The 23,865-nt window shown below is 37.9% G+C and overlaps 1 protein-coding gene across 1 annotated transcript in view; it reads right to left on the bottom strand.

Annotated features, from left to right (window-relative positions):
* Positions 1–21,482: 21,482 nt before the first annotated feature.
* The window catches only part of Rcd5 (microspherule protein Rcd5), a 5,123-nt gene continuing 2,740 nt past the window's right edge, over positions 21,483–23,865 (bottom strand). Inside the window, exons 2-6 of the mRNA XM_018538676.1 lie at positions 23,294–23,663; positions 22,894–23,094; positions 22,089–22,508; positions 21,764–21,979; positions 21,483–21,599 (exon numbers count right to left, since the gene is read on the bottom strand). Coding sequence (XP_018394178.1) covers positions 21,510–21,599; positions 21,764–21,979; positions 22,089–22,508; positions 22,894–23,094; positions 23,294–23,663 — 1,297 coding nt within the window. The 3' untranslated portion in view covers positions 21,483–21,509. The remainder of the gene's footprint in view (positions 21,600–21,763; positions 21,980–22,088; positions 22,509–22,893; positions 23,095–23,293; positions 23,664–23,865) is intronic.

Below are 23,865 nucleotides of genomic sequence, written 5' to 3' on the forward strand. Positions count from 1 at the left end.
GTTCTGTACAACCAATAATAACAATATTCATCGAGAATTAATTCTTAAAGATATTAATGTAACTGTCTTATATATAAAAAATCAAAAGTATGTATTCCGCAACGACTTATTATATCAGATTTTATATTTTTATATAATTATTGTATCTGTATAGGACTTTTTATATACTTTCATGATATTAGTCTATCAATGTCATTTTTAAGCTCACTTGATATCATTTGAAGTGCATGTGCACTTTGTACATGTACTTTTATATATAAATCTTTGAGATAAAGAGCTTTATCATTACGCGTTCGCAGATTTAAAAATTAACAATCTCTCGTCGCTACTAATTTATATTGTAAAAATTTCTGTATATTACTGTAACAGTATAATCATTGTGTCTATGGTGATCATGCATTTTCATCAGTGCAATAAAACAACTAATGTGGTATCAAATTATTGTACTGTGGTGTGATATTATGCAAAAAATTATTAACTTTTATATCTTGTAATATAAGACAGTATGACAACGCTAAAAATTTTGGTTTTTAGACATCTCTTACACCATGTGTATCTGTGGCGATAATATGTATCTCATATGTTTTAATTGCAACAATAAACTTTAGCACATTTTGTATACATTTCCTGTAAAAAATTCTGATTTCTCAATCAGATTATATCATTCATGATTTATAAAATATTTTATCTCAATCTCAATATATATTTAAAAATTATATAGTTGATAATGTATATGCTCCGATAACTAAGACAAAATTATGTACAAGTGTATAAATATGCTCCGTAGATCAAGAATCTACATATATCTAAATATATATAGATTTACTTATTTTATGTATAGATATATATATTAATTGTTTTCATATATATATATATATTTTATATATATATACTTTTATATAATATATATAACACGATACAACGAATACTGTTAGGTGTATCTTAAGGCACTCGTGCGAATAAAATCTAAAATATTTGAAACAAATAAAGAAAAACAAAGTCTCTAACTTTAATAACAATTCATAAATGTACACACACCTAACTATATAATATTTAGTTAAATTGGTCCAGAACTAGAACTGATGAAAAAACACTTTCACTCTGTATTAAACTCCCGTAAGATAAATTAGGATTTAGCGTTGAACGATCGTCGGATACAATCGATCAACCCTGTATTAATATAACGTTTTATTGTAGCCTCTTAACAATATTATTAAAACTCCGTCTAAAGCCAGGAACTAGTGCTTTAAGGAATTGTTTCACCCTTGACACGTTTTCACACTTTAATTAAAACGTACAGTGCAAAGTTTCTCGATCTTCTGTATCGTTTTACTATCAATCAATATTCCTTTAGTGAATACATTTCAAATGTACTTTTCAAAATTAAGTGCGAAATAAGGTGAAAAGGAAGGATGAAACTATCACTGTAATATGTAAAACCTGTGTTAACAGAGATTTTTTGGGGTTGATACATATGGGAGCATCACTATCCAATGTCTGAACACTGCACACATTAACATATAATGCGTATATTTAATTTAGCTCGTTTGCACGCAGAAATTATATTGTATTTTGAGATTGGCCTCAGTTCTTGCTCACTTTAAATTCCTCTAATATTAATTATTAATATCACGAGTTTTGCTTCAATAGATCTTCTGTGTTATGGCAATATAGATAGGTATTCATCAATATCTGGTACGATGGATGCAGATTCTCCCCACAATCTTTTCTAACGCTTACCACAGCTTTTGCATTATTAACTACAATAATGAGCTATAAGACACTGTTTATTTTGCGTAATTTGTCGCGTAATATTTTTAATAAATATATCAATGAGTGTGTATGTGTGTGTGTGTGTGTGTGTGTGTGTATGTGGTGTGCGCGTGTACTATGATAATCGACCGTCATAATAAATGGTTCTTTTTATGACGAATATATGTATATACATGTACACTGTTTGTCTTCGTATTTTACGAGACAATTTAAAATCATTACTTTTAAAATAACATCGATAAAATCTGTAAATATACAAATAAAATAACACTCAGATAAAATATTCTAAATAAAATTTTATAAACAGTGATAACTTTTAAACAAACAAAGAAGTAAAATGTTTAGCCGTTTCAAATGCATTTAACACATGATGAGAATATATCGAAAAATCGATACGTTTATGTAGAACTCGGAAACAGTTCTATTAAGTAAACTTTTCACATTACGCAAGATAAGTTATTTTAATATCTCATAGCTCAAGTTTTTCCATATATATCTATATGTATATAATATAGGATATATATGTATATAATATAGGAATATTTTTTTCTTGCACGCTGTCTCTATTATCAGAGACGTAATTGTACCGTATTTCACATAATTTTAACCGTATACATCTCTTACAAACATAATATTGCCAGTGTACATATTTTTGCAAACTGGAATGATGAAATATATATATATATATCCATATGTACGCGTGTATGTATATATCTATCTACGTGTTTTATATGTAAGTCTCTTCATAATATAAATAAAAATTCGCAGTGTGAGCACATTCAGCGGTTGAACATCACTCGTAAAACTTTGTACAAATAAAAGACCGGAGTCTCTTTTGAAAATGTAAATAATCGAACGCGTATTATTTAGTTCTGTTAAAATCTTTGGCTAAAACATCTAATTGCGAGCTAGAAGTGTCCCTCGGGTAACTCTTTGTTAATGATGACCCACATCGGTTGACTTAGCTAAAATCAGCAAACTTTTCAAAACGTTCATTATCTAGCAGTTAAAATTTCGATGTCGATGCCATTAACAGTAGCAGCTGAATATTAGCGATCTAATTGCGATATAAAATATTCGATCTTTCGTTATCGTCGTGAATAACGTTTGTAGAAGATTGCAATGTAAGCCGTTATTATAATCACAGTAACTGTATATATAGGCTTGTAATTTAAATAACTTACTCGCGATTATTTATCAACGTCGTTTTCTTTCCTTGGACTTTGTTGTGTACAGTCGAAACACTTTGTGACATCCTAACGAAAAAAATTTACATATATATAATGTTTAATATATTCAATACAACGAGTTAATTATTAAACCGTTTATGCACTGATAATAATAATCAGTGATAATGAATAATAATAAAAATATATGATGCGATATATGTATACACGTAAGAATTGCTTATAGGCAATTCAGTAAAGAGAATGCAACATACCTGTACCGCAATTTGTAACGGCGTTAATTCACCTATAGAGCAATCACTTCGTACAACATTCGCTGGAACTAGCTTGGGACAAGGTTTGCCCGTGAAGAGCGTGAATAGTGCGTGAATGCTTCTACGTTGTGTCAATTCTATGTGACGGTGTTGGTATCCAGTCAAGTGCCGTCGATGCCGAGATGTTGTAGGGAACCATCTTTCACACAGATTGCAGTATCGTTTATGTTTTATTGTCGCCTGTAAAAATAAGGATGAGCAAGGATATTTTGAATTCATGGAAGAAAAAAGTATCTTCTTGTATCATAATTTAAATGAGATAATCTTGCTCTCACCTCTTCGTGATAAGCTAATTGAGTTATGAGATCGACGATGGACATTTCGCTCTTCTTAATGTCCTTTGTATTGCTTTCAATCTTAATGCTTGACTTTATAACTTTATCGTCCATCAATTTCAACTCCGCTATACCAAGATCTTCGCTTTCCTGAATCGTAATGACTGGGGGCGATCTAGAACTCTCTCTATCTAAATTCGTATCACAATTTACATTGACGGGCTCTAATATTGGCATATTGTCTTCTTTAGACTTAATTTCTTTCGCTTTGCTTGTGTTATTCTCTTGATCGGTGGATCTCGATATCTTAGGAATTTTATAGGACGATAGCCGATTCTTCTCTTTCCGCTCCTGCGAATGAGGAACATCATCGCATTGATCAGTTAGATTCTTTCTTTTCTCATTTAAGTGTACAGTACGAGTTAGGTTCTCGTTTGACACAGCTTGCTCGACCTGTTTAGATATTTTCAAGGATATTATATTGCATTCGGACGAGTCCTTTATCGTGTTCTTTGAATCTGCTTCGTTTTTCTCAAATGACCTCGGTTTCTTCTTCATGAAGGAACTTTTGCTTAGTTTGGAATGTTTCTTATCAGACTTCTCAGTATTAGATATATTCTCAGTCTTGTTACATTTACTTGCCACGGGTATGGAGCCTTTCTGAGACGCAACATCGCTACGATGACTTTGCAAAGCATCACTCAAAGGTGCCTCCGAGATTAGGTTGACATCAAAACTCGAACCCTGCTTCTTCTCCGCGGCTGTCTTGGGTCTTGTGTTACCTATCGCACTGCCCTGTACATCATATATGGATTTCGAAAGGCACTTCTTCAAGGTCTCCTTGGCCGCCAAAACTTCTTTTATCAAGGAGTCGTTGCAGCAGAAATTTTCTCTCGTTGTAGCGAAACTCATTGCTCTGTAACAAGGGGCTTTCGAAGAGTTCTCTTTGACAGAGCTAGTCGAGTTGTTCTTCAATTTAGATTTATCACCGCTATTAATACCAATTTCCACGGCACTTTTATCTTTCTCAAGAGAATTCTTGCCGTGAGAGGAAGCCTTAGATTTATCATAACGTCCTAATTTGACAGTTTGATCACTAGACTCTTCATAAGTATAATTCACAGGACGTGAATTGTAACAGGTGATAGGATCAAGTTTCGGCATAGATACATCTAATAGATCGGTATTGCTGTTGTCCGTGATCTCTAACTCCAACTCAAATTGAGTCGGAATCGCATCCTCCGAATATAATTGATCGTTGTCACCATCCTCTATCATATTCTTCTCCAGTTCGCTATGATTATCATCCGGTGAAGCAGGCAGAATCTCTATAGTCGACTGGCTCTCGTCCGAAGATTCGACTTTAATGACGGTGCTGTTATTCACTTCAAAATTATCCGATATACTCACAGAGTCGTTAAGCAAATCCATTCCATCTTGCAAAGTGCAATCGTTATCTATGTCGCTCAAACTACTCAGACATTCGTTTTTTATCACAACTTTTCCATCGTCCTTGTTTAAGAAATGATCGTTATCTTCGTCCTTTCTCCGTTCTTTGTCAGTTCGTAAATTGACTTCTTCAGACGATGTTTCGCTCGGACCGGGCAATTTCACAAAATAGGTTTCTATTTTTGTTCTGTTTTCAACTGTTGCCTTCAACTCCTTTAATGCGAGCTTAAAGCTTGAACTGTTTGGATGTTTAACGGAAGTATTCTTTTGGTCAAGTTTATTAGAAATTGTATCTTCTTTTGTTTTCACCTCTTGTTCACTATTGGTATCAAAACTATCAGTCTTGTGCTCATCATATTGAGAGGTAGCTTTCTGTGAGTTGGTTTTTTCAGATGACTGATTGGTTTCTTTATCGGATGAAACAGTAGCCACTTCTGATCGTGGATTATTATCACGAGATCTTGATCTACGTTTATTGTCCTTTTGGTATTCGTCAGATGATTTGTGACCTCTAGATGACGAATTCTTCTTCGGTGTGGTGCACGTCTTGGTATTTGTAGAATTTGTTTCTGACGCAAAATTTACATCGATTCTTGACACGTCATTAATTTTTCTACAGTCGTAATCTGACATTCTTCTCTGCTTACACTTTACCGGAAGTAGATCGGATGTTGAGTTCGATCTGGACAGTTTATAATCACCTTGCATTTCCTGACGATAGTCAGCCTTGTGATTTACAGACATTTTCTCAATAGCTCGTAACGTAATCGGGGACAAAGTTAATTTCAAATCTTTCACCATGCTGTCCAAAATACGATATCTTTCCAGCTTGACTTCCGGTTGCCACTTTGCACTCTTCGCAATTACGTTCTTGTAGCCTTTGCTCAGCTCGCATTTGAATTCCGCACTAGCCGATGTTCTCTTGATAATTACTTTAGGAATCTTCTCAGAAATGCATACCAAAGAATTCTTCTTCGTTTCGCATTCCGACGCATTTGTTCGTGTTGATTCAGAGGAGTTGCTGCGTCTTGTACTATGTTCTGTCTCATCACGTTCCGATCTTCTGCACTTTTTGAGCGGTACTTCTGAATAATGACTCGAGCTTTGCCTCTTTCGTGTCACTTCTGGAGATGACGATCTGTTCCTTTCCTGCTTCTTCAATTTCAATATAGGTATCTTTTCTTCGTATCTCCCCGCATCTTTCGATTCTTGAGAAGTCATACTGTTGCAATCCAAATTGTCCGCGAGATCAGACCTTGAGCTATTCTTTATTTTAACCTTTGGTATGGTTTTCTTAACGTTTTTACGTTTGACACAAACCTCCTCGTCGTCATCGGCTCTCATTATTTTATTAGAGTACTTCTCATCTAATTTAATCTTCATCTTTGGAATCTTATTCCTATAACTATTTAACTCGTGTAGAGAACTTTCAGAACTGCAAGTACACATATCATCGATCGTAAGCGAAGTCCGATTCAAGATACTTGCAGGAATTTCTTCGTGAACCGCCTCGATAGATGGAGTCCCCGGGCGTGATCTCGCGTTCCTGATGATCATCTTTGGTATCTTCGGTTGGCAAACTGACTTATTAGATGTACTGTCCTGTGTCACAGAAGAGGAACCCACCTTTGTAACAAACTTTGAGTTAGTCTCGCTTTTCTTGATAACGAGTTTAGGGATCATCTTTGTATTAGCGTTGCAATCTGTCGCGCGCAAGTATGCCATCTTCTCATAGCTACCGGAAGAAATTTGATTCTGCTCTTTGTCTTCGTCGTTGCTTGATGTTGTTTTAGATTCTTCGATAGCAGTTTTAGATTCCTCAATCGCTGTTTTAGATTCCTCGATCGCTACTTTAGATTCCTTGATCGCTGCTTTTGGTTCCTCGATCGCTGCTTTAGATTCCTCGACCGTTGACTGGATAGATTCATCGATCGCCTTGCTTTCAATTTCAGTAGTTACTTCCGCGTTTTGAGACTCTTTGATAGCAGACATCCTCGAGAGAGATAAATGGTCTAATAGTGAATTATCCTGGAGTGAGTTAACCGCGCCCGTAAAATCGATTGATTCATTGATATTGCACAAACGATTGACAGCATCTTCCTGAATTTGACTCGTCTCCCACACCATCGGTACCATGCTGTCTTCCTCCGTGAAATCATGCTCGGGCATTTGCAACGTGCATCTATCCTCTGCATAAATCCCGCAATCGGAAGAATCCATGCAGAGTAACTTGGAATCGATTATGCTATCATAATGCTGGGGAGTCTCATTTGTCTCGGGTTCTTGACACTGCTTCTTGTCGCCTTTAATGATATTCTTGATAACGGTGAATTCCGATATGTTTTGCTCACGCCTCTCGCATGCGAATAAATCACATACGTTCTCTTCCGTTCGTAAATTCAAAGCGGTGGCTGATGTAAATATTGTAGAACAAGTATCCACTTCGTTATTTTCTTGATCCTTTAATGAAACTTCAGCTTTTTGTTCATCAATCTCCGGAATCTTAGCATGATGTTCATTGTCTTCCTCGTCAAGCGTTTGTTCCACGAATGCAACATTAGATGAGTTTTGCAAGGCACTCTGTTCGTCTTCTTTAGATATCGTAATATCTCCTCTGTTACACGTGTCTTGCTTATCTGCTTGATCGAAATTAATCTCAGTCACAACATTCGATTCCGCAGGCGCAGTCTCTTCTTTATCTTTGTGATCGATTGAGACTGATAAAACTGGTTGACATTCAGTTTCCTGATTCACGGCAGAGTCTGAATCATTTTTCACTGAATCATTAATTTCAGCATCTCGTTCATTCAAAGCAAGCGTAGACTCTTTTACAATTTCTATATTTTTTGGTTCGTCAAGTGAGTCCTTAGATTCGATGTTTAATTTAGATGGACTTGCGACTTTGGCAAAATCTTCATCCGAAATTTCTTTCATATTTGTAACTTCAGCATTGAGTGCATCTTCCTTTGGCGAAACAGAACGATCGCAATGAAGGTGCGAATCATTTTCCACTGTCTGTTCCGTCGAGGCTTCCTTGTTTTTCTCGTAGCTCATAGAACATTGGTCTTTTTCTGGATCGATTTTCTCATCCATCATTTTAGGAGAACACGATCGTGCCTTTTCAGCGACTTTGATTGCGCTAGATTCGTTTCTATCAAACTGAGATTCTTGCTTCTTTGTGTGTTCATCGTTACTTTGCACACTCAACGATGTATTGAGTATACTTACTGGTTTATCAATAACGTCTATTGATACAATTTTTTTATTATTACATTCATTTTCTTGCTCATTGCATAAAGCAGTGTTCGATGGTTCATATCGCGAATCGTTATCCTGAATCGAACGTAGATCATCGATGTAGTTGCACGGTGTGTGATGCAACGTTGGCTCATTCATCGCGTCGCAATTTGTTTTATGAATGCCGTTGTCGGAAGAGTCTTGTTCCGTAGGTAGGAATGGAAAGGTATCCAATCGTTTCTGCATGGAGAATATATCACTGAAATTCAACTCTTTACCGCTGTTTCTCCTATCAATGTGGGAAGAATACGACTTAATTGACTCCATAGTCTCTTCCCAACATGCTGCCCTTGGTTCCAGAAATAAATTTGATTCGAACACGGAGCTTTCGTTGTATCCTTTCTCGTACTCGAGATTGTCTGCGAATACTTTCGTCTTACAATGTTTAATGCTGGATGTAATGTTGGATGGAGATTCAGTACTGTCTAAGTTGTACTGTTTTTCAAGAAAGTCCAAATTTATGATATTTTTCTTATTAGTTTCTTTACTTTCCTGATCATTCTTGTTCGCGTACAACTTATTTGCATCATCGTTGAAGAATTCTAAATGCGTACCTCGAGTTTTCGCGCAGTTAGCGTTTTTGTGAACAGCATTCTTATTTGAATAATCAACGTGTATCGCAGACTTGGCGTCGACAGAGTCAATCTCCTTTTTCTTACTTATGGTGGTAACATCGCGATTTCTCTTGAATACCTTCCGCAACTTGGAACAATTATAATAATCGTACGACGGAGATCTCGCGAAATATGATTCGCGGGAATTACCATCCTTCGTACGAGCTTCTTCCATAAGTAGTTCGCGATACGTAAATCGAGGATTAGGACTGTAAGTTATCTTTCCGTCTTTGGTGGTGTATACAGGAACTACGTTTAAATTCTCTAGCTTAAATTCATCCGCATTGGAGAAGGTCGGGTTTACGTAACCGCTGGCAGTTTCGTACAGATCGAAGTTGTCGAATCTACCGTCGTCTTTCTTTGGTCTTTTCCATCTGTCGGTACGCCTGTCGTCGACATCTGTATTTTCGTTCGGTGCAACGTCAAAATGATTGTAATCAAAATGCACGGGATTATTGTAACTGGCATCTTCCATGCTGGGTTCAACTGTACTTGAAGAAGTCGACGGAACTGCGCTCAATTTCCATGCCGCATCATCTTGAAAATTTCTTATGCTCCTGCATGGAGAAGCGACGGCTGTTTGCTGATGTTCCTTCTTCTGCACATTGATAGTTTTCAATCCTAAGTATGGCGAATTATCTGAAGAGACTTTCAGTTCCTCGCTACAGAAATTGGTAGTAGCGACCTTTCTTTCTGCATCTTGATGCACGCTTCTTCTTCTAACCGTTGTGTGTTCCGATCTTGAAGTTTCCAGGGCGTTCGATGCCAGTTCAGATTCGGTATTAACAGGGCCTGAAAGAGTATCATCTTGTAAGATCACATTGCAACTAGACGGTTCTGTACAAGTATTTGAAAACATACCGCTATCTTCGTATACGTCATTGATCAATTCTTGTTCCAACAATGAATTTCGTCTTTTCTGTGAAACAAGTGCCTCGCTGTTCGTATTTTCTTTGCATGCAATTACCGATTCGAATGCGTTGTTGTGATCTTCATGGGCTTCGTTGTACGTAAACGCTTCTGTTACAGCGGATGGTGATTGATTGCGCTTCTCGTAATCCTGGCGATCCGCTTTATCACAAAGCATTTTTTTGTCGCAATGAATTTCCGTTATATTCGTCGAATTTGAAATTGTATTAGTCAAATGACCGATCGTCTCGGCGACGGCATTTTTTATATTCTCGTGCAGCAATTTCTCCGTTGTGTTCCGTTCCGTACACGACACGTTAATTTCAATCTTGATCCCGTCAAGGGAACCGCTACTCTTCGCCTCTTCTCTTAAATGCTGCGATCCTTTCTGATGATCGTCATCCTTGAGCTTCAGATTGACGTTCGTAACTTGAATGGCGAAGTCAGGATTTTTGTTTTTAGTTACGAACGTCTTCGAGATATTCGCATGCTTTCCTTCCTGTTCCTCAGTTGACTTAGATCTCGCCACGTCCTTCTGGCCTAGCTGAGTATCGCACTGCGATACGGATCGTTCGTCAGGATTCGACGAACGATGACATGTTTTACTCACCGCAGAGGCCTCCTGCGTATCCTTTCCCTTATCATAGATTTTATTAATGCTATGTGATTTATACTTTATTCTTCTATATTCCTTTAGAAGCCGCATTCTTTCCCCACTATTTGTGATGCTAATGTTCTCGATCACTCTCGGTTTATTATGCGAATTATCAAATTCTTTGGAATGTTTGACAGTACAGGATTTGTCCTTATGCGTTGCCGCCTCTTGAGTATGTTTATTGTGATGTACAATGGTTTCGCCGCAACTATCCCCCGTTTTCTCCGACAAACATCTCTTCTTGTGAGAGATTGTCTGGTCGCCGGAGACTAACTTCTTGCAATCCGTGAGTTTTGCGTGCCGAGAATTCTTCAGGTCCGTCGCGTCGGTTTTTGCTGATTTATTATTAGCGCTCTTCTCCGTGGAAGAATCCTCGTTCGCGAATGATGGCTCGAGTTTCCTCGACTTATCGCTATCTAATGCTAGCTGCTGTTTCGCGCCATGTGATGTAGGTGAATTATTTTTAACAATCTGCATATCTTTTGCCCTAGAACTCTTCGGAGCGATGTCATTTGTCGATAATGAACTTACCCTACGCGTTGCCGTCTGACGGGTCATTTCGGTCGAGGCGCGTCTCTTTCCGGAATAATTATCCTGACCGTCGTCTAACGCAACGGAGTCGGTATTATTCGTGACATTTTGCGACGTAATGTTCCCGTTTGTCGAATCGCTATACCGTAACGCGACTTTTGCATTCGTTTCTATCAATGATTTTTTATGAGCATCCGGACTCGTCGCCTGAGATTCATTAGCACGGCGCTCGCTTAAATTTTTATAAGCCTGCATCGATTTATTCTGCGCACCCGTTGACACGATCTTTAATTCATACTCGCCAGAGGTCAAAGTCATGCGCATACTAGTGGCCTCCACAGTTTCCGTTTCGTTGTCGAGCGCAAATATCTTCTTGCTGCTGTTTACCGAAGCGGAAGTTCCATTCAGATTCTCTTTACCGTTTTTTGCGGACGACATAGATTCATTCTTATCAGTATTCGTGGAAAATTGAAATGTATCAAGAATAGCATCGTGACCGAGCATGTTGTTATCACCGTCGTTGTTTTTGAAACGATTCTCGGTTTGGTATTCACCTTCTAGCGAATCGGCCGGTTTATTCTTGATAGTTTCTTCGCTGCTCAAATGATCGTAGGGCTCTCCCTTCGTCGGCGACTGCGTGAAACTAATCATAGGACTGTTCTGTATAATCTCGATTGGATTTGTCGATATCGTGAGATCTTCGACGCGCTCCGACGATTCCTCGTTGTCAGAGTGGATCGGTGTGTTCAGCGTGGTAGAGATCGGGGTGCACTCTGACGTGGGCAAGTCTGGCAGACTTATATCGTCCGGATTATGAGATTCCTCGCTCGCAAAACTGTTCTGTTTCTTCAAATTCGCGTCTCGGGCGGAATCCTTCGCGGGCGTAGGCAGAACAGTGATCGCCTGATCACTTACTCGCGACGTTTGTGACGTGCTCTCCACCGCTTTAGACGGAGAGGGATCTTTGATGACGTATTGTTCCTTGTTCAAATTTCCAAGATCAGCATTGTACTCGGTCGTGGCCGACTCGGTCGCGTTGCCGTCGGTCTTTTTGAACTTGTCGTCAGCCTTGAGAGTTATCGCGGCTGTCGCGACTTCCGTTCCTTCTTGGAAGAATGACACCGCATCTTGCCTCTCTAGAGTCTCGGAAACTTGACCATTGGTGACCTGCAAAATGCTACCTATCTCCAAATTGTCGACTATATGTATCGTTGGTACCTCATCAGGCCCGTTGCTTATGCACTGTATGATGTGGCTTCCCGATCGTACAATGGCTTCCTTCGTGATGTCCTTACATGTTGGATCCTTTGTAATCTCAACGTTCTCCGCGGATGAATACGATATTGTCAGACAGTCCTGCGCTGGTACCACACTGATGTCGCTCTTCTCCTGATTCTCGAACGTTATAACATTTGAAGTGATTTGTTCCGGTTTAGAGGCCTCTAGACCCTCCAACGTCTTCGCCGAAAGATTCACGTTCTCGTAGCCTACGACTACCACTGGCGTTGAGCCGCTCAGAATGGCGCTCGGCAAATTGGTACTCGCGCCATCCTCGTCCTCCGATTCGTCCCAGTTGGCGAGAAACTGTCGTACGTCAAGCTCCGGCTTGTCGGCGAACTCTTTAGACATTTTCTGTTGTATAACCGCTTCATTCGCATTCCCAGTCAGATTGTCAAAGTTCTCGCTTCCTGTTTTTTGGATTTCGAACTGATTCTGCTCGAGACTCTTTTGCGCGGAATATCGATCTTGTTTCTGTAGGCTTTCCGCGCACAGCGCGGTCGCACGACCGTCGTGTTGTTGCGAGACCAACTGCTCCGGCTTTTGAACGTTGCGATTCGACATTTCGGGGACGCCGTTGCCGTCTTGCTTACCTTGCTTGTCTACCGGATTGTCCACTGGCGCCTGAGAAGTCACCGCTTGTTGCACTCTAGGGAAAGCTTCGGGCATGTTAGAATTAATTAAAACGCCATTCTGATCGAACTGCAAATTTATAGGCGGGATAGCAGAGGTAGTCTGCTGTACTTGTCCCTGATATGTAGGCTGCTGTAATTTCAATATTTCTCTATATCTAAGATGACATTCCTTATACTTGGGATGCGACTGGTACCCGGGTATCTTTTCCATCTCCTTCAGATGATTTGCCATCGAGAATGTCTGCATCGCTATCTTCTGCTGATACATTTGATATCGTGGATGAGAGGGAGTGTGCATAGTCGTAGACGGTTGCATTCTGTTCACCATAGATGCATTGTCGGCAGTCTGCTGACAATCATGCGAAGCGTCTGTCGATAGATTCCTCGGGTACTGCGAGTTGAAGTAAGTATTCTGCGCGGGTGGCATCATACTCAGGTTCGGAACACTCGTGGACGGCACGTTGGTTGATATCATAGCGGCACCGGTTTGATACGGCACTTGTTTGTTGTTATACTTCTGTTGGGACATCATGAAGCCTTGTTCCGAATGTTTAACCATCCCTTGATTCGGCACGTTCATGCCGCTCATCTTGGAGTACTCTTTGACGTTGTAAGGATACTTTTGGTACTCTCCCGTGTAGTTGTAGTTTTGCATGGGGTAGTTCGGCATCATGCTCGAGGATGATGGATAGTTGCGGGAAATCAGGCGATCTTTACGATATTTAAAATCGGAAAAGTTCCTCCGGTGATCAGCGTTAGGCCCATTAGGCGGTGGCACCATAGGCGACAGAATCTCTTTACCGTCAAAATTGTCCTTCCTAAAATTATAATCGTTTCCGAATCGTCGAGCGTCTGTTTGGTATCCGGTGGACGTGCGAATATTCTCCCTGTAAGATGCATTATTCGGATAAGAACAGTACTGCTGGTAACTTATGTTAGGATCCGGATTGCAGCATAAACCCTTGCAGGGAACGAAGGACGGCGGGGGACCCGTTCTACTAGCGGCATGCGAATTCACATTGGTGTTTCGCGACCCCATTGACGCATGCGGCGCATTCATATTCATTACGTTTGGTCCATTTAGATGCGAGATAGGCCCGTTTAAAGGCACCTGATTATTTCTATAGCCTAGTTCTTCATTTATACCGCCTATCGCGGCATTCCTCGGATCCATAGGACCATTCAGATTGTCCACCATGGGATTTCTCGTATTCGAAGGCCCATAATGGCCAATGCAATTCTGCATCTGCACCATCGACGCCAAGGGATTGTTGTCAGTGGCATTGTGACCATGCGAGATGTTGCTCGATAGATGCGGCTGAAAGTGCCTCGGATTAAAATTGGAGTCGTTTTGGTGTTTCTCAAGTCCCTCTGAGCTGAGATTCAGGCCGTTCAACTGCGTCGGGCAGGTCGGACTAATACTGGAGATAAACGATAAATGTCCCGAATTGACATTTTGAGCGGTCGATGTTATATCGTTTATTCCTGATTGCGGAGGATTATACTGATGCCAATCTGGCATATTTCCACTGTAGTTCATTGTACATCGTTTTGCTATTATTTTGCTGTGATTACATCGTTCTCCTTGTTCATCGAGATCTGTCCAAGTATTAAGAGCAGGGGGTTACCTAAGCAGAAAAGATTAGATGTTATTTGCTACACAATTATGCAGAAATTATAGATGTGTTCTTTATGACTGAAGTAGTGTACATTTTTTGCACTTGAAGTGAAATAGGTATATGTTTGATATTTCGCTAAAGTATAGGTAAAGAAGAAAATATTAATGCAACAATAAAAACAAACTTTATATGAAACATTACTGTAAGTAACTGTTTTTAATAACATAAATATAATTGTCTCTGGTCATGTCTGTGTAAATGAATAAAATTATTTCTAAACATTATTTATAAAAATATAAATATATACTTTTAACATCGATAAATTTCTTGCACTAGATCTATTTTATAAAAATAATTATCCTCATTTGACAATAAATAAAATAGCTTGAATTCAGGATGTAAAAATTAAATTCATAACAATGAATTTTTATTATTTGAGAGAACTAACGAAGAGAGTCAAAGGATGTATTTGTGGTTATGATCATTATAAGTAACATTGCTTTAGTAATTAGTTATTTAGAGGATAGTGTTATATTCACCTTAACAATCACAAAGGGATATGTGTAACACAGGTTTGATAAACACTAAAATGTAAGGAACATATTATCTCTTTATAATTCAGATTATTTCTCATTAACAAGCAAAGATCAAAATCATTTTATCCTCACTTTAATTTAATCCAAATGACATATGACTATGGCCAGTATACTCATAATTATTTCTCATATTTAACACTATCTTACGTACAGTATTACGATGTCATAAACACTACAATCAGCCATTTATTATTTGTAGGAATTTATAATAAGGTTGACATTTATAATTGATTGTTATATTTAAGATCATCTTAAATACATCTTCAGATACCATAAGCCAATCACAGACCAGTATTTATAGTATATTATAGTACATTATAATCCCTTATTTTAAGTCTTAAATAATATCCTAAGATGCTAATGCGACTCTTTACCGAGTACTTATAATCGATTTTTATATTTTAAACTGTCTTAAGTACAGTTTTAAAATGTCATGAATCAATCTGAGGGTCTTATTAGCATTTAAGAAATTAATTAGCATCTTAAGATAATCTCAAAATAAGAATATTCTATAAATACCATCCTCTGATTCATAATATTTTAAGACTGTATTTAAAAACAATCTCTTCCTCCTTCCTTTTACACATAAAAATCAATTATAAATATCAATCTATAGGCAGTATTCATAATCAAATCTTATATTTAGGATATAATCCTAATATCCACCTCGACAATCGCAAAGGGCTTATAACGCATAATACACAGATATGATTATGACCTAGATACTTCTTTAACATGTTTGGCATATAAACCCTTGCACAATGCATGTATATGCACTGTTTTAAGTACAGTCATAAGATGCCATGAACTAATCAGAGGAATGTATTAGCATCTTAAAACATTATTTAAGATAATCTTAAAATAAAAATCAATTATGAATATTAGTCTATGACACACATTTTATATTGGATATAAAGCCAATTACCATTTTAAGACATTACTCAAGTCAGTCTTTGTAATAATAAGAACAGAGTACAAATATCAAAGAACACAGTTTGCGATTACGAGTACACATTGCTTTATTCATTTGGAAAACTGCAGCAATGTTATATCCACCTCGACAATCGCAAAGGGCTTATAACGCATAATACACAGATATGACTATGACCTAGATACTTCTTTGACATGTTTGGCATATAAACCCTCGCACATGCATGTATATACACGTCCGCATGCACACACACACATACACACACACACACACACACACACACATGTGCCTCTCGAGCATGGGTCGTGCGTGCTCCGTCATCGGAATGTAAATGAACTAAATAAATATTCCGCGGACAGTTCCGCTACGCGAAACCGGAGCGAAAGAGCCGAGCTGTTAAGCCGTGGATTAGAGCAGGCCGAGCACCCCGGTCGTGTCTCACGCTTCGGCGCTGGAGAGCGCACTAACAGGTGACACCATATTTACCGAGGTTGTAGCCATTGTTGGTCACCCTACCCCAGGCCCGCGGCGCGAGTATGTGTTTACGTACGCCTCACGTCCACGCTCATCGTCGCGGAACGTCGAGCGTGTTGCGTTATCCGCGATACGGATTTACATACGGAGTTATTATAAGAAACGCGCACCTTGCCACACACGGGGCCTTGAAGGTATAACAACTGACAAATACACGCACGCACGCACGCACACACATACACTTATACGCACGCAGGTCCCGTCGCGACGAATTATCGCGTCGTCGCTCGCGTTGAACGCACATGATCACCGCGGCGGCGACGGCGACGACATCGACGACGACGAGGACGAGAGTGCGTGAGTCGGATCGTCGAGATCTGCCGCGGATGGTGCTACGCGATGGGTGAAATTTATGCTTCGGAACTTACCTGCACGTTAACATTGCTTACAACACACACGCCATATTGGACACGACTGCTTGCGCCAGCTGCGCCTTGCGGGGAAAAAAAGACGAAAAACACGCGCGCGCCCCCTGCGGCGGAGACGCGCACTTTGTCCCGTTCGTGTAGGCCACGCGGCACACATGTGTGCGTGCGCGCGCGCGTTTACCTGTTTCTCGCGCACTTGGAACGTGCGTGACGGTGATGGAATATGGATGCTCGTAAAAATATATGCTAATCGCCTTACGTCTTGCTTAATATAGCTATGCGAGTGCCGTTGCCTCGTCGCAACAAAGCCACAGGCGCAAAAACCTCGTTAATATACAGCGTTTGCCGACATCTAGATGAAACCATCTTTTAGATGGTCATCTAGATGGAAAATTGGAACATCTCATCTTACATCTAGATTGTGCAAATATAAACCATCCTCATTCTTCATCTTAGAGAGAAAAGTATACCATCCTATCTAAAAAAAATTTTAGATGATTTTAATTTGACATAAATATAGGTTTGTTTCTTACAATTTTCAGCTGACATTTTTCTTTTTCTTACGATTTTATGAAAAAAAAAAAAAGATCTTATTAGTACGCAACCAATTATCAGCAGCAGCATAGAAGCGCTTTCCTATTTAGAATCAAAATCAATAAGGATTTATGTTTCCTCGTAAATTTCCCTAATGTAAAAAATAATTTTTTTTAATATAATACTTCTTTATCATCATCTGCGCCAGTAGAGCGGCTGTTTAGTATAGGACAACAAATACATGTATACCTCGTCGTAATCGTTTGTCGGATGGGAATTTTGAGAAACTTTTGTTTTTGAAAAATAAGGACTTATAAATAAAAATGTGAGCGTTTATATATCCTTTTTCCGATCAGCGCAACATTTTATGTTTATAATTATTTTAAAACAAACCCATCTAAAAAACAATCTAGATTGTTGAAAACATCTTTCATCTAGATTTTTGCAAATTAAAACCATCTTCATCTCATCTAAGATGGATTTATGGATTTCCATCTCATCTCCATCTAGATGATTTTAAAACATCATGTACAAAGATTATCTCACTTTCTGAATATTCGATGAAATTTTGATGTCCTTTTTTTTACTACCTTGCATTCTTCAAACATGTACATAATATATGGCATGAGTTTTGTCAAAGTTTTTGCAACTTCTAGAATGTGTACAAATATTCAACCATTTTCTATTAAACATTGGAAAAGTCTAATTTTTTTTACACAAATCTAATTTATTAAAGGGATACACAGATGGTTGTTCATGTAATAATTTATAATTTATATTAAAAGTATGTACACAATGTGTATTATTGCTTGTATTTAGCTTGTATTTAAACTTGGACTAAAATATATATCTTTATATTTAATCACTGAGACTATGAATAATGGATTTCAAAACATTATTCACATAAAAATAGGAAAATCTATTACTTGTCTAAAGAGAATATATGTGTATACATGAATGTCTAAAAATTCTTGTATTCTTATATGATGAGCTCTAATTGTAAGAGAGGAACAACTTTTTTTTATATAAAAGGTTATTAATACCTAAGGGTAATACCTAAGCGGAATTTTTTTTTTTTGGACAAAAAATTTTTGTCTTAAATCACACATAAACATGTCTAGAATGATGTCCAAGAGGAATTATTGCTGAAAAAATTTTTTAAGTACCCGTAAAACAGGCGAATTTTCGGAGCAGCTCCGAACGCGTGAAAATGACAAATTGACATTCGAAGCGCGTCTCGCCTCTTTTACTCATTACCGATGGTCGGTACACAAAATAGTTTCTAAATGAGGCGTCGCTAGTTGGTAGTTTGAAGCTGTTATTGAACATGTGTTGCCAGTTTAGCAGTTGACAGCAGTTGAAATAAAAGCGCGAACACGTGTTTCGAGCGTTGTACGGGCAGTTTTCTCGGACATTTGAGTTCTGTTTCCGATTATTTTGTGAACTTTTTCGTTAAATCATGAGTGGTACAGTGTACAAAGGCCATAAAGGAACTAAATATAATTCCACCTCTAGTAAACGAAGCAAAATAAGCAATCGAAGGCCACCTAACCGGCATTCTTTGGACAGCGTGCCAGACGAGTTCTTGAGTGCGTCTGCGAAGAAACTGAAAACTGACGATGCAGCCGAAAACAGAAATATCGATGAAGGCTTCGGGTACCGATTCATCAATTTTATAACGGTATTTACAACTCTTTCGCAAATGATTGTATGTAAAACGTGCAAGGGTGACGTACGTTTTACGGAAACAAGCAAACGTGGCCTCGGTTTTAAAATCGTTATAATTTGTAATGATTGCGGTGAATTTACTATCAACAACTGCCCGCTTATAAATGAACACTCGTATGAAATTAATATACGAATGACTCTTGCAATGCGCATCCTGGGAATCGGTTTAAATGGTATAAAAAAATTCTGCGCATTTATGGATCTAAAAACCGAAGCCGGTTTTTCAATCGACTTATGATTTAATAGTAAAAAGTATTTTAACTGCTAGTACATCTGTACGAGATCTAAGTATGCAGAAAGCGGTAACACAAGAAATAAAAAACAACCACGAACACTATAACAGTAACGAAATTATCGTTTCCGGCGATGGTACATGGAGAAAAAGAGGCTTTTCTTCGCTTTTCGGATTAGTCACACTTATCGGTTGGTTTACTGGGAAAGTTTTAGACGTGTGCGTGAAATCAAAATATTGCAAGTCATGCGAATTTTGGAAAAAGCGAGAAGGTACTGCCGAATACGAAGAATGGGTCGAAAATCATACCTTGGAATGCCAATGCAGTCATAGTGGATCGGCGGGGAAGATGGAGGTTGACGCGGTCACGGAAATGTTTCAACGATCCGAAACTTTATACAACGTGAAATACGGTAGTTATATCGGCGATGGTGACTCGAAAACCTTTAAAAGTATCCTTGAAGCCAAGCCCTACAACGATTTTACTGTCACGAAGAAAGAGTGCATTGATCACGTCCAGAAGAGGATGGGAACACGACTAAGAAATTTGAAGAAAAAAACTAAAAGTCTGGGAGGTCATGGAAAACTTACTGGCAAGCTCATCGACGAGTTGTCTATTTATTACGGTCTTGCAATCCGAAGAAATCCGGAATCAGTTGAAAAAATGCGAAATGATATTTACGCAACATTATATCACAAGATTTCAACCGACGACAACCCGCAGCACGATAATTGCCCGACTGGATTGTCATCGTGGTGCTCGTGGCAAAAGGCGCAAGCTTTAGGAACAATCGATGATTATACGCATAATCCTGCAGTGCTCGACGATGTTTACAATGCCATTCAACCAATTTACGACGAACTCAGTTCCGAAGATCTTTTATCCCGCTGCTTGGGAGGATTCACTCAAAATTCGAATGAGTCGTTCAATTCCGTTGTCTGGTCGATAGCTCCGAAAACGGTTTCAAGCGGAAAGGGAATACTTGACATTGCTACAAACATTGCAGTTGTAACATTTAATGACGGATTATGTGGCGTTATAAAGATTATGGATGTAATTGGAATTACTGTTGGTCGTCAATGTTTCGATTTTTGCATGACAGCCGACTCGCGCCGCATTCAACTCGCCGAGCGCTCAATGTCCGACGCCGCCAAAGCCAGCCGCCGTGATGCAAAATCAGCGAAAAAAGAATCAGAGAAGCATTACATCGACGCAGAAGGCCAGTTATATGGTCCTGGGATAGCAGAGTAAAGGTAAAAAAAATTGGCAAGCCCGTATCTTAAAAATTTCACATAGAAAACATATTGTCAAACTTTAAATGCGTTTTTCTCGAAACCACGTTTTCAAACACTGCTAGCAGCAGAACTCGAGTAATTTTTATCCGATTGACTTGAAATTTTAACTGTAGCTTCTTAGATAGATTATCTACAGAAGTACACACGATTATTAAGATTGATAAACAATTACAGTTTTTATAAACAAATAAAGGTTGTTTTTTTTAGTTTAAAAAATCGACTTTTTCTTTAAATTGCTACCAAATTTTCAAAATTCAATATTTCTTAATATCCATGTGTACTTCTATAGCTATACTTATGTAGAAAAAAATTCTTTTTTTATTCCAGACACGATCGTTGGAGACTTCTACTGCTAGCCCCGGGACGCCTACAAAAAATCAGCTGTATTTGCGCGACCTGCCAAGCCGCCATTTTGTAATGAAAATTAATAAAAAAATTTGTGCTTGCACTTCAAGACATGTACAATAAGCCCTCAAAATCTCACATTGATCGGTTCATTAGCGAAGTCACAAAAAATTCCCCAAAAAACCTCTAATTTTTAGAGGTCTAATTTTAGGCGACTACCGGCTAGGTATTACCCCTTAGGATTAAATAAATGAATTATGAAAGATATTGGTATGTTAGTAAAGATCTGCAAAATATATGTATATATATATATACTATTCTTAAATAAAAGATAGATTAATATACGAAAAGCATTTTCCTAATTACTAAAACACTTGATATATTGTCTTTCATTCTTTTTTTATATTCTTTAAGGATTTAAATTTAATTTGACAGCTTCTTGTCGTATCACAGAGATGAGTTCTTGATTTATTAAAAATGTGAACCTCAGTCCTGCAATCTGTAAAATAATGTATATAAAAACTGCGATTAAAAACTATTTTTAGTTAAAATAAATAAACTATTATATTTAAGAGATAAGAAATAAATCTTATGCTTTATATAATAATTATAATTACATAATAAATGTAATATCTCATACATAATAATAATTTATGTATTTACCTCAATTACACTATTGTTATTCAATTTCATCTTATTGCCAGCCAAAATTGGTCTGCTGTCTACAAAAATCGGTCGTTTTCCCTCGGACGACAGAAAGAAATCCCCATTATTTCTTAAACGGATGGTACCTTGTCGACGTGAAACTTTCCATGCTGGACCTTCTAAACCAAGATCCACGTCAACAGTATGGTCTTTTGTAGAACGTCCCACACTTATCTGAACAAAGATACAGAAGGATATGAGATGTAAATCTTTTAAGATAAAGTAATAACTTATTGTATTATATATGAACAATGAAAAAAAATAACCTACACTTGTCTCTTACCTCTCTAGATCTCATAAGGTATCTGACAAGTCTTCCTCTTAAAATGGCTAAGGTTTGATTATCAAATTCTGGAGGATTGACACCTGTTACGCTGTCGACAAGTACCTGCCATCTGCTAAGTTCGTTTTCCAATACTTTAATTTCTTTCTTGTTTTTTCTGTCTGCCGTTGCCAATTCATTGTCCACTAATTCATCTTTCGATTCCATTAATTCAGTATCGTTGATCATATCTTCGGCATCCGAAAAACTTAACACATGTTCACCTCGTGGTAAACTTTGCACTGTCTGATCTGGTAATAGGTGATATTGTTTCATCAGCTGCCAATGGCTGTGTAACGCTTTCGCAGTCCTAGCTGGATAAAATGTATGTGCATTTGCTTCAAGTAATTCTTGAAATACTTCCAATGTTGGTTGAGAAGTCTGAAGATAAAATAAAAAAATCACATTCATAATAATCCAGGCATTAAAAAAAAACTAATTCATATCAATATACAACAACTTTAATCTTGATTTAACTTGTTTATCCTTTTTTAATTCTTAAAATTAAAAAAAAGATGAAGAATAAGTTGAACCGAAATTAAAGTTAATTTATATTAGTAAAGACGAGCATCAGTAACTAATTCATATAATAAGTTATATTTATTTTTTCTATAAAAACATTTGCCACTAAAGCCTGCGACACAATGCGTGTTTTCCTGCTGGATAACTTGTGTTTTAGTTAATTACTAGAATTACATTACACAGAACATACAATTCTCAGTAATTTACCATGCATCATGTGCTGCAAGAATTTATTAATACCTACCGATTTAATAGTGCCTAATAGATCTTCCTCTACTTTGCTATATAAAGTTCTTGCTTGAACACTGGCTATTAGTTCAGGATGCAAATTACGCATAGCTTGTACAGCTACACGCGAAACCGCGCTGTCATATAATAATGCATACCATCTTTGCTGTATTTCCTGCAGTGTAAAACGACAAGAAAATTTTGTACCTCGATGGACCTTAAACAGACAATAAAGACATTAGAAATATATTACATTTTTTCTTATAGATATCAAAGAAAACAGTTGTGCCCATAATTACAAAAGTAGTCGTAAGTAAAAAAATGAATTATCCCATGTTTTTGACTTTTTATTTAGACTACTTCATAATTACTGGCGCAATTAGCAAAAAGAAGGTAGAGACTAATTAGGTATATACCATCCTTAAATCATTTGTCTGTTGTACACCAGTAATTAACGCCAAGTCGTCGGCGGGTTTCCATCGACCGAGGTCTTTGGTGGCATTGAACGAATGAGAATGGTTTTTACTCTTCTTATTCTTTCGTCCAGGATTTGAACCGCTCGGTCTGCTGGGTCTACGGTTGCATCTGTCTGACTGTGCCAAGGTGGTTGGAATGGGTATCGGAGTTGGCAGTGTCTGTGTTGGCAAGACATCCATGGGGCCGGCGGTTACAGAAATCGTTCGTGATTTCGACGCTGATTTGGCGCTTGTAGCAGGCGGTTGTAGATTGAACGTTGTTTCCACGACTTCATCATCGAACTTCTTGCGTTTTATCGTACGTGAGGAGCTTCAAGAAAAAGAAAATAAAAGCGATACAAATTTTTCAGCTTAGCAGTGATTTATAATTTATAATAAATTCAATCACTTGCATTACATTAATTTAATATACAAAGATTAAAAAGACTGCTACGTATATATATAAAATATCTGAATGCAATGGCAAATAAACTCTGAATGTGAATTAATATATGTATATTCTGTTAAATATA

Source organism: Cyphomyrmex costatus, unplaced genomic scaffold (assembly GCF_001594065.2).
Source record: "Cyphomyrmex costatus isolate MS0001 unplaced genomic scaffold, Ccosl1.0 scaffold196, whole genome shotgun sequence".
NCBI classification, from domain to species: Eukaryota; Metazoa; Arthropoda; class Insecta; order Hymenoptera; family Formicidae; genus Cyphomyrmex; species Cyphomyrmex costatus.